Source organism: Natator depressus, chromosome 3 (genome assembly GCF_965152275.1).
Source record: "Natator depressus isolate rNatDep1 chromosome 3, rNatDep2.hap1, whole genome shotgun sequence".
Classification (NCBI taxonomy): domain Eukaryota; kingdom Metazoa; phylum Chordata; order Testudines; family Cheloniidae; genus Natator; species Natator depressus.
This window is the reverse complement of record NC_134236.1, coordinates 149,003,847-149,015,572: the sequence shown is the minus strand read 5'-3', so window position 1 is coordinate 149,015,572 and position 11,726 is coordinate 149,003,847. Positions and strand designations below refer to the sequence as shown.

Genomic DNA, 11,726 nt, shown 5'->3' with positions numbered 1-11,726 from the left:
TGGGAATGCCTGATCACTATGCATGCTGTGCCATCCTGACACTTTTTCTGTCAGCATCAGCACCTAGAGGCAGGAGAAATGTTACCAGAATCTGCCAAGTGAAAAGGTGGGTGCATTTCCCTGCTGTGTTTCCCCAAGAGCCTCATTAGGTTCCAGACATTTATTATGCAATCTTTGGATAAAAGTTTTTACAGAAAGGATAAAAACTTCACAAATCACTCAACTTCAGGCTAAAATGGTCCTGGAGCTCCTAGGGGGGCAACCGTTTAAAGAAGAACTCCAGAGTCCTAGTCACTCCTTGCCTGGGTCGCTTTGCACTGGAGCCACCAGGGCTCTTGGCTTTGCTTTTGCTCTTGGCAGGAGAACTGGAAGCAGCAGCAGGGGCCCTGAGGGGGCTGGGTTTGGAGAAAGAGCTCTGCAGCTCCACAGCAAAGTGATAGTCCATGTGCTCCAGGAGCTCCCACACTGGCACCTGCTGGCCACACTTTTCACAGTGCAGCTCGTCTGGTGAGCTGGCAGGGCCTTGTGAAAACCCAGCAGAGGGTGGCAAACTCTGCTCCTTCCACTCAGGGAGCTGGGAAGCAGCTGTTCCAGCTGATTCTGTTTTTACAGTGCTCCTGGAGGCTGGGTCAGCAGAGGGCGGCAAACTCTGCTCCTTCCACTCAGGGAGCTGGGAAGCAGCTGTTCCAGCTGATTCTGTTTTTAGAGTGCTCCTGGAGGCTGGGTCAGCAGAGGGCATTTCCGCAGGATAAGGGAGCAACTCCTCAGGGGGAAGCCATCTGTATGGGGTGGGGGAGCTGCCACCCTTGGGACTGTGCCTCGCAAGGGCTTCTGGAGTCTGACTCTTGCCGAGGATGAGACCGTCTCTGTCACTCTGGCCACAGGGATCAGGCACTGACAACTCTGCCTCTGCACTGGGGACACCAGGCAGGCAGGGCCCTGTGGTCACACGGGCTCGCTGCCTTTCTGCTGCCTTCCGGAAAAAGGACTCAATAGCATTCATGGGCTTCTTGCTGGGCTCTTTTCTTGGGCTCCCAGTGCACTTGACATTTGGGCTGGTTGCATTGGTGCCAGCTGGCAGGGTACACTGGGCATCACTGGTCAGGAAGGCAGCAATGCCTGCAGGAGAGAGCGTGGGAGCCTCAGAAAATTTGCTTGCGTAGATATGCAGAAATGTAAGCGGAGGGGACCTGCGGAGAAAGGCAGATTAGCAGCAGCTCAAACCCAGCCAAAGAAGTGCGAAGCCTTTCAAGGCAGGATTTAAGTGTGTCACGTTTCACTGGGCATGGTGACAGTGCAGCAGCTGAGACAACAGGACATTGGTGGGCTAGTAGGGGAGGATGTTTTAGTCATGCCTGTTGGCCAAACACTAGAACCCTCTCCTCCTCCTCGTGACTTTGCAGTAAGAGGCCTGGGCGCTGCAGATTGCCTGTGTCCCTGCCAGGAGCAAAGCAGCGCTTCCTTGAGGAATGTGACTTGAGCAGAGGGACTTGCCAGGCCCCCTGGATTCTGGCAAGGAGCCTGAACCCTCAGTCCCATCTGCCAGGGGTGGGAGCTCCTGCAACTCTCAGGCTCCCAGTCAGGGACGAGCTGTCCTGAAGGAGTCACTGTGGTGTGCTGGGCACACCTCATCCTCCTGCCCAAGCTAGGACATGAAGGTGGAAAGGAAACAGGTTGTACTTAAAGTGCTTTTATTTCCCCCCATGCCCTCTGTGCCCAACAAGCATCTTGTCCCCCTTACCACCAGAGCACAGCCATTCTCTTCTGGCTATCCCAGGGATGATGGCACCCTGAGTACAAGCCAGCCAGGTACTCACGCTGCAGCAGTACAGCTCAGTTCATTCCAACTCCAGAGGAGCACAGCCCTGCCCCCCTTTCTATTGGCACCGCCCAGATGCTGAAGGTGGAAGTTAGCGCTGCATGGTGGGGGTTTGGGGGAGGACGATGCTCAATAGCTGCCCTCCTGGGTGGGTAGTGCTCACCTGCAGCTGAGCCCAGGACAACATGCGCCTTGTGTCTTCCAGCTCTGAGGGCCCCAGCTCTCTCTGCCAGAGCCAGCTCCTTCCAAATTCAATCGCTGCTCCTGTCTGTATTCAGCACAGCCCCTTTGTCCTGCATGTGTCATTTCCCAGGGCACAGCCCAGCCCCCCTCCTCTAGCACACCAACCCTGAGGCCAGGAAGGGGAACTGCTCACCATGCAGCCTGCTGGGCTCCAGCCACATTGCAGTTTCGGATGATCATGAAGGCATCACTGCTGATCTTGTGGGCGTCATAGCGGGGCAGGGCACAGCAGCGTGACAGGCCACTCGCTCGCTGATCACCTAGCATGCGGATGCTGACAGTCAGCTGTTTGGCCACCCGGCAGTTCTGCGGAGAGAGGACACAGCTGCAGTACAGGGCAAAGCAGTGAATGCCAGGAATGTGCTCAGAGAGGCGCTCAGCCTGGAGCACTGCACTGCCAGCCAGTAACTTTACAATCCAATGCCACCACCTGTCCTGGCAGGATCAGCTGCTGTCTGTCACCATCACAGTCTGAGGTGGATATTGAGTGTGTGAGGGTCTCATACACCTTGTGCATGTACGGGGGGAGGGGGTGTCATCCCTGCTTCCTGCCCTACACAGGTACGTTCCCCTTTATCCACATCACAATACAGCACAGCTGCCAGGTTAATCTCAGCCCTGGCCAGCAACGTAGGATCCATGGGTTATAAAGCAGCTCGTTCACTTGTAGGGGTGCAGGGCAGGGCTCCCAGAAGTGAGCGAGAAAGAAGCACATGCTAGGACTGGGGTGCACAGAGAGGAAGCTGCCTGCCCCAGCACACTCATCCCCTCATGTGTACCTAATGCTCGCATTAAGGGAGGGGAGAGGAGGACAGTGGTTAGCTCAGGGTATTTTTGGGTCAGGCCCTCCTACAGCACCTTTCCCTCTCTGGGTCCTTCCTCACTTCTTAACTCAGTCAGCCAGCAGCTGTGCATTTGAATGCAGGGCAACTTCCTCTGCCACTCACCACAGTCACCACATCCCCCAGGCTGGTGTCAGACAGTTCAGGTAGCGAAGACCCTGCTGCCTCTGGCCCAGCCCCACAGCAAGAGAGGCAGAAAACCCTCAAGCCCCGCCTTACTTGGTCTCTGTCCTTGCTCAGTCTCTCCTCCAGCTCCAAGGCCATCTGCAGGAGCCAGTGCTGCACCTGCAAGCAGGACACAGCAGCATTTGATACAGCCCCAGAACATCCCCACACACATCCAAGCAGCTGCTGTTACAGGACCTGGAAGTCAGCCCTGAACATCACCACACTCGGCAAGCTGCTGACAGCCAGAGCCCCAGGCAGTGAGGAACATTCAAGGGGCATTTGGCTCAAAATAGGACCACAAGGTCAGTTTCTTACAAACCCCAAGATCACCACAAATGCTTCCAGAGAATCAATAAACCCAGGGGAGACAGGGTTTAGATTTAATCTGAGATGCATCCACCATGCCCCAGAATCTAGAGCAGTGGTCTCCAAAGTTTTTGGATCGTGCACCCCCACGATGCCACTGAAGAAAGAAGAGCGGAAGACCTGCTGCAGGCATGCCGCCGGAGGGGAAGAGCTGCTGCCGAAGAAAAAAACAGCGGAGTGCCATCCGGCAGCACTCCTTCTGCCACGCACCATCTGGGATCCTCTGGCGCACCCCACTTTGGAGACCACTGATCTAGAGCATCCCAGATATTGCAGCACATGTCAGTGCTGGGAATCTGAAAGGGACAGATCTTCTAGTGACATTGTCCCAGGCCAAGGGAAACGCAGCAAGTGCAGAAATCCTGTAGATTTTTAGAACCGTCATCACTCCCACCTTCTCAGCTGTTAGTAACACAAGGAAGGACAGAGTTTCTAACATGACAGTGTCCATTTAAACCTGGATCTGAAAGCAGGCTGGGAGATTCAGAGCTCAGCTTTGTGCTGCTCTATCCTATGGATGCTTAGAGAACCCTCTCCCACCCTGCCCAAAGACAAAGTGCCTCCAGTATGGGCCCAGCTGACGTGGGTGGCATTTGTGTTAGCAGCAGGTTTACCATCACTTGCACTGCTGCAGTCACACAAGGACTTTCATTCCATCCAGGCATTTAAAGGCTCCTTTCCAGCAGGAATCTGGATTCCCCTTGGAGAAGAGACTTAGTAACAGAAGGCCAGCAATCCTGACAGATGCAGCTAGATGACAGGGAATTTCAGCAGCACAATCCGTTAGCGGTCTTCATCCAAGCTCCCACTAGCTGCAGTTAACCAAGGCAGACTGAAAGGCAGCAGGAGCACATCTTGTAGCAAAGGCAAAGGCAGAATATAGTGTACAGGACATTCTCATCCTGGCGCATCCAGGTGCTCCCTCAGGCACAGCAGGACCAAGGGGATAGAAATCCATCAGTGCCAAGAAGGGATTGTGCGCACAGCTGTGGAGAGGACAGGATAAAGGAACACTCCCTCCCCTCACTCCACACTGACCAGTGTGCTGTAGAGTATGAAGGGCTGAGAGACTCCTGTTCCCTGCTGACAGAGGGAGATGGTAAGGTGTTTCCCCAAGGAATTACACAGCTGCTGGTGCACAGACTCTACGAAGCCTAAGAGCCCGATTTCAGGGCGCTGCATTCAGCATGGTGAAATGCAGCAGCTCTTGCAACACAGTCTGAGCCCAGAGGGAGGGGGCTGCAGCCTGTGGAATGGATCAGTGGCTATCCCTATCTCAGGTCCAAACCAGTTCTGCTCAGGAGATCTCACACTCTCTTACCTGCTTCTGAGTGGTCAAGGCTGCTTTCCCAGGGAAGTTCTTGCTGCATCCAATGGACTTAGGCAATTGCCTGGGTTTCACAGGTTCCTGTTCAATTCCTCTGCACAGATCATAGAGCCAGGACCTGAAAGTCCCACATGAGGTTTGAGATTAAGGCTGATAATGGTCCATCTCTCCTCCTGAGCTCACTGAGGATTCAGATCAGGAAGACCTCATGGCTCCTGCACACCTGCATGTGAAACTAGGCCCAGGGACTCCTGGGGCAGTGCACACAGGCAGGGTTCAGGGACAACTTCCTGTTCTAAACCCCAGCCACTTGAATTCTCCTGGCCTAGACCTGCCTAGGCAGACAGTTAGATAAACCACACAATGGGCCCCATGGGACTCACCCCTTAGCACAGAGTCCTTTACTCCTGCAGAGTACAGCACAAGTATTATCCAACAGCTATGACCCCCAACTGCATCTCACATTGGCCACATCTGGGGCTACAGAGCTATGTGACTTCAGCTGGCTAAAGCAATGGGCTGCTTCTCTGCTTGGCCATTTTAAACTATATTCAGGTGATGGTTCCAGCTCCCCAGGCAGCTGCAATGGCAGCCAGCAGCAGATTTCATTCAGCTACTAATGGGGAAATACCTTACAGCAGTTATTGCTCAAGTGCCCCAACTCCCTCCCTACGACAGCAGCATTCCCTAGACTAGAGGTTCCCAGCCACTGCTCTGTGCATTGGACATTTCAGGCTTCAGACTGGTATTCCTAAGCTCCCAACACTTAAATGATGAGCCTCCGTGCTGGGCCTGAGCACTGCCTGCCTCCCATTCCATCTTCTCTAACCTGCTCCGGAGCTTGGGTTGTGTCCCTGGAGCAGCACATACTCCACAGCAGCATACAGGGGACAGCTGAATGACAAACAAGCACTTAGCCTTGGGAGGATGGACAGGTGCTTGGAAAGATCAAAAGCCAGTGCACATGCCTAGCAGACCATTACAGGACACGGTCTCAATGCAACCCTGAAAAGGCCCAGACAGAAACTCTCCTGCGCAACAACCTCAGCAGAATGGCCTACAGATCTACTCGTGAAGAAGAGGGAGAACACAAGCCTATTATCCTATGGAGACCTGCAGCCTAGAAGCCAGCATGTCACCTACCCAGTCTTGTCTCCAAAGCGAGTTTGGAGCTGTGACTCGCTGAATAGGGTCAGCTGCCCCATGTACTCCACTCCCAGGACGTCTGCGATGGAGGCACCCAGCTTCCCTCCCAGGTGTCGGCTGCAGGAGAAGGAGGAAACATAGAAGAGAACTGTCACATGGAGACTGAAGCATGTTCAGCACACCCCAGCTCCCATTCACTGGCAGGAAGCAGGACAGGTGAGGGAGCAGCGCTGGCTGGCCAGACTCCTTGACTGAGGAGCAACACATGATGATTCCAGTGAGGATGGGACAGCTCATCAATTCCTAGCCTGAGACGTGGTCGCATAGGAACAGGGAGAGAAAAGGCAGAAATGCACAAAGGCAGCACCCCAGCACCCACCCTTGCTTAAAATCTATTTGTTCACTCACTCTTCCCTGCCCTCTCCCCGGATCTAGCCATTCCTATGTGGGCAGGAAAGACCCCAAGAGTAGCTGCCTGAAGGCAGATGCTAACTTTGCAGCTCTGGAGCACGGCTTCCGACTGGAAAGGTTGGTGGTTACTTTTTCAGCTCCATTGTTCCTGAGACATTGTTCATAGTAGACTGTGCAGATGTTCAGAATATGACCGTGCATGTTCTCCAGGCTTCTGGTGCTCAGCTCCCCAACACTAAAGTCTGAATACACCAAGCACGAGGAGTCTGCATGTTTCCACTTGGTGAGCCTTGCATGTTGTCCAACTGCACTTCTTGAGCCTAGCTACACCTTAGGGAACAGGTTCAAATGATGCCAATTGAACTCTGGTAGGCCTTTTGGGCTTGCCTCCTTCATTGGGGAAGGAGCGAATGACAGCATCTCCCAAACCCAGTCACTCACGGTGTCAGAATGAGCGGTCACGCTCAGTAAATTGTGCAGATCTTCCCAATAGGATCCCCTTTCTCTTTTCTTGCATGCTTTAACAAGCAGTGAAGTAGTTAATATTTTAAGGGCTTGTCTACGAACAATTAGTTCTTAGCAAGCTACGGTGTGAATTGACCCCGCAATTAGCTTGCCATGCAAAAACCATCTGGTAATGCGCTTTGATCTAGTCCCGTTTTAAAGTGCACTAAGGAACTGTTAGTGAATGTAAACAGGGTCCAGACAGCGTGCAGTGAGGTAGATTCATACCCCAGCCTGCCGCAAACTAAATGTTCATGTAGACAAGCCCAAAATGTCTACATCATCATCACTGGGCATCTGAATTAGCCCTCACTGAGCTGAATAGGGCGGTTCACACCTCTCCAAGATATTCAACTGAGTTTTGCACGCAGAGTGAGCATGAACTAAAATGTGCATCTTGGCAACCAGACCAGCTAGAGATTATTTTTTAAATGAAAGCTTAAATTCTGGTGAACAAAGCAGCAGCATGAAAGAGGAGCTGATACACTCTATTGCCAGGTGCCAGCTCAGTCCAAGTCCCGGGTTCAGCGAAAGCACAATTCCCCAATACTTACATGCTGCTGATGGGCATGTGGCTGAAGAGCTGTGAGACAGATCCCTGGGATACCAGCGTCTGGCGGTTGGGCTTGTTCAGCCCACAGGCCAGTTTTGCCAGTGCCTGGAATATGGAAGAGTGTGGAAACCCCATTACTGCAAACCCCACATGCTCAATGGACCACAGGCTTCTAAAAGACTGCCTACTAGGTTCTGCAGTAGAGCCCCCAGCTAATAGCTGAAGGGCTCTCTAAGCTTTGGGATTCCACAGCATCTTCCATGGGCACAGCTCTGTTGAGGACAAGATTCAGGTTCTACCACTCTTCGCTCCCCCTTATTAACTACCACAGGATCTGAACTGTGCTGGCTAAACTGTCTTTAAACACAGTGTCAACTGCAACAGTCTAGCTCTGAGAAGAGAGTCAGAACCCTGCTTTAAACAGTTTAGAGGACTCAGTGTGTTTAGCATGGCTGGGCTGGCTCAGTTCTGGTCAGGAACCTGTGCTAAAATCCCAAGAGCAGCCCTCACACTCCTGCCCTATTACCCACCCCATGCCTGTTTTCTCTGTCTGGGCCTCTCCTCTTCCATCCTCTCTGCTCCTGTCTTGCTCTCTCTTGCTGTGTCTCCTTTAGTCTTCTCTCTGCAAGGTCAGCAGCAACAGAGTGCTACAGAAGGAAACCTAAAAGATGCTAGTCAGTAAAAGGTGTAACAGTTAATGCAGCAGGAAACTCAGAGCTGCAGTATCGGAGTGAGTCAGTTCCCCTTTGCAGCTAGCTGTGTGTGTTCCTGTGGTTGCTGCTGGTGGCTGGTTGTACATTACCCAAAGCACATCCACCAGACAGGAAGACCAGAAAGCCAACCTGACCCACATCACATCAGCATTCGTGGGGTGGGATGTGGGGAGGAGGGGAGACACTGAACTAGGGTTCTTTCTGTCCAATTAAACAGGAGTTTACACCAGTAAAGCCCTCCTATGGGCACAGAATATGTCTCCTCATTCTAGGAAGGAAACACTCACTTTAAGATCAGTCATTTCTAGCGAGGACTCTCTCCTGAGCACTTTAAAGATCTTTTCCACAGTGAGTTGACTGCTCGGGATATGCCAGAAAAATCAGAGCCCTGGTCAGTAAGTGAATCCAGTTCTAGGTAGTTTACATCTAAACACTACTGGGCACACATTACAGCCTATCCCCATGCTTAATGTTATTTTCAACTACATGTGTTTAAATGTAGCCATGATGTTCCATTCTGCTCAGATTCCATCAGATGGTGACTCTGATGGTTTCATTTATTTTACTGCATAATCAAAGTACACCACTTGAAACAAAACCACCCGATTGTGTTACACACACCTTGTTGTGTGAAATCCCAGCTGAACACCTCAGTCCGGTAACTGCTTCCACAGCTGCCCTCATTTCCTCCACAATTACTGCTCCTACTGTCAGCTGCAGCTCTGGACAGCTGATGTCAGCAAAAGGCAGCGACTCAAGCCATTGGTGCAAGCCACACTGCCGCAGATTCTCTGAAAAAGAGCACAAAGGGGATTAAAGCCCAACACAGCAAGGAGCGTGGTGGTTTTAGCAAGCTAGAATGAACAGTGGCCACACACTTGTCATTACACCTTTATTCCATGGTCAAGAGGTAAGCTCCCTGCACCAGTGCATTTAGAAGAGGAGAAATTCTATTTGCCAGACACATCCTTTGGAAAAAGGAAAGCAAGTCACTTTCCTGCCAAACAATTGAAACAGACAACTACTTCCCAACTGCACCAATAGGAGCTGGAGAAGGAGATGGAGATGAGGTAAGACTTTCACACACAGCTCTCTGCTGTGGAATAACCTGAAACAGACTAAATGAGTTTGCTCTAGATAAGACCCAAGTTTGTAGGTACATTTGTCCAGATCTGCAAAGTGCTCAATTATTTACGTGAACAACAGTGCTCCCAAGTGGTTGTTTGGGTACATTTCAGCCCATAGATGTTTTCTTTTGAAAATGAAACTTTAGTCTGAATTTGAGCTTCAGCACCAAATCATGGATAACAGAGCCCTGGGACCAGACACTCTGCATGGCAAGTAAGGATTAAAGAGGTTGGGAAGGGCCAAACAGGGAAAAGGGACTCTAGAAATCCTTTCCCAGACTCTATTTGCAATGCTGGCCTTTCACAGTCACAAGTAAGTTGTCTTTCACCTGTTCCTTAGGACAGCCTTGTTTCCCTTGCATTAGGGCATTTCTACACTGTGAGGCCTGCATTTTACTTTTTCTTTGACACGAACTGCAGTGTAGGGCAATTTCATTTTACTCTCACTTTCTTTAGAGCTGAAGGGAAATAAACTAAGATGAAAAGCAAAAAGGAACTGCTTAACTCCAGGAAAAGCAGCAACATGTGCCTGGTGGCTTGACATTACCTTTGCAATCCACACTCTTATTCTTTGCTGCTGTTGTAGAGACATTTGGCAGTCCCTGGATGTAAGTAGTTGGCAGCCGCTCTGCTAGGATAGGCCGCCCTTGCATCTTCTTGAGCCTCTCTTGCACAGCGCTAGTCAGGTCCATGTAGGCTTCATCAATGCTGGCACGCTCAATCACAGCAAAGCGCGACATCACTTTCATCACCTCTACGCTGGCCTCTCGGTATCTGCAGCAGAAAGACATAAGGAGCTCAATCTTTGTCATGCACCTGGGACTCAGCGGCCTCTCAGCCCACGGTCTCTTTCCTTTTGTCTCTCCGTCCAACTTCCCTACTGGCTGAGACCTAGCCAACCACTTGGGCTACTGAGCAGCTGGTTTAATGGATGTGCTCCTCTCCCAAAGCTAAGTTTACGTTTTGCATGAATATCTTAGCCCCACTATTCAATGACACTAGTCTGACCCTCATGTGGATGAGCTCAGAGGCTGAAAGTCAGGGCACATCTCAGTCGGGTTTTCTAAATATGAGGTTAGTGTTGGGGAAGGGTCTGCCCTGATAGATTCAGACACTGAAGGCTAATCTACAGTGAGAAGTTACACTAGCATAGCTCCATCTCTCAGGGGTGCCAAAAAACCCCACAGTCCTAAGAGATGTTACTATGCCAACCTAACCCCTGGTGTAGACACAGCCAGCTGATGGAAGGAGTCTCCCAGCAACCCAGCTATTGCCTCTTGGAGAGACGAATTAATGACATTGATGCAAAAACCCCTTCCGTCGATGCAGGAAGCATCTACGCTCAGGCTACGATGACCTTTCCAGTGGGGCTACGGCTACACCACAGAGCTTACAGTGGCGCAGCTGCACCGTTGTAGCACCGCTAGTGCAGATGCTCTAACCCAACGGGAGAGCTCTCCTGTCAGCTTCATTCCTCCAGCCCCCGTGAGCAGCGGTAGCCATGTCGCGTGCTGTCCACACCAGGGCTTAGGTCTGTGTCATTTATGTTGCTCCGGGGGGTGGCTTATTCACACCCCTGAGGGACATAATTTATCCCAAGCTAAGCTGTAGCGCATACATAGCCTCTGCCGTTCCCTGCCTGTGCCCTAGCACAGATCCGGGTCGTGGCTGGGACAGCTTTAGCGCAGGTTTCCCACTCTTCCCTCACATCCTGAAACCCGGGCCCTCTCTGGTCAGCGTCTCCTAGCGCCCAGGAGGGAGGGACCCCAACCCTGCAGCAGGGCGCTCGGCGCTGCACAGACGCCCAGCGGGCCCCGGGCTCGCCTCACCTGCTGAGGTCCGCCTTCCCGTAGGCCTCCGGGACCCGCGCCAGCACCAGCTGCGGGCAGCGCTTCTGGGCCTCGTCCGCCCGCATGCCCCGGCTGATCCCGAAGGCGCGCGCCTCGTAGCTGACGGCGATGATCCTGCGGGGAGACAGTGCAGAGAGTGGGGCGGGCCGGGCCGGGCGGGGGCCGCGGGAGGGGCGGGGGGGGGAGGGGCAGCACGTACCCGCCGCCCCGCCACGCGTCGTACTGCACCACGGCGCAGGGCTGGCCCCGCAGCCGCGGCTCCCGGCGCTGCTCCACCTGCGCGAAGAAGCAGTCCATGTCCACCAGCGCCACCACGCGCTCCCGCCCGCGAGACATGGCCCCCTGGCCTCGCGAGCGAGCGCGCTCCGAGAAAAGTCAACGGCTACAGCTCAAGCGGACCGCACCCGGCGGCCGTTTGTTTTGCTCCCCGCCCCCGCCGTGACGCCGCGCGCGGTCTGCTGGGAACTGTAGTCCCCGCGCGCAGCAGGATGAGGGCAGGAGGCCCGCGGTGCATGCTGGGAACTGTAGTTCCCGCGGAGGGGGCTGGCGGTGAGTTGCTCTCGCGCCCCGGTGATATAAGCTCCCTCTTCCGGTTCGGAGAACTGGCGCGGTATGTGCGGCTGCTTGTGATTGGATCGCCGGACATTAAGGTGTCAG

General features: G+C 53.0%; 1 protein-coding gene across 2 annotated transcripts; it reads right to left on the bottom strand.

Annotated features, from left to right (window-relative positions):
- Positions 1 to 180: 180 nt before the first annotated feature.
- On the bottom strand, positions 181 to 11,520 carry POLH (DNA polymerase eta). Of its 2 annotated transcripts, none has more exons than XM_074947080.1 (10): positions 11,269 to 11,520; positions 11,049 to 11,183; positions 9,767 to 9,993; positions 8,714 to 8,883; positions 7,381 to 7,484; positions 5,909 to 6,028; positions 4,760 to 4,883; positions 3,124 to 3,189; positions 2,196 to 2,368; positions 181 to 1,190 (listed from the first exon to the last, which is right to left on the bottom strand). In XM_074947080.1, the coding sequence occupies exons 1-10, from the start codon at positions 11,403 to 11,405 to the stop codon at positions 251 to 253; spliced, it is 2,196 nt and encodes a 731-aa protein (XP_074803181.1). In that variant the 5' UTR covers positions 11,406 to 11,520; the 3' UTR covers positions 181 to 250. The 2 variants fall into 2 exon arrangements, with proteins under 2 accessions (XP_074803181.1, XP_074803182.1); XM_074947081.1 differs by having other exon boundaries at positions 964 to 1,119; positions 11,269 to 11,519.
- Between the last annotated feature and the right edge of the window lie 206 nt (positions 11,521 to 11,726).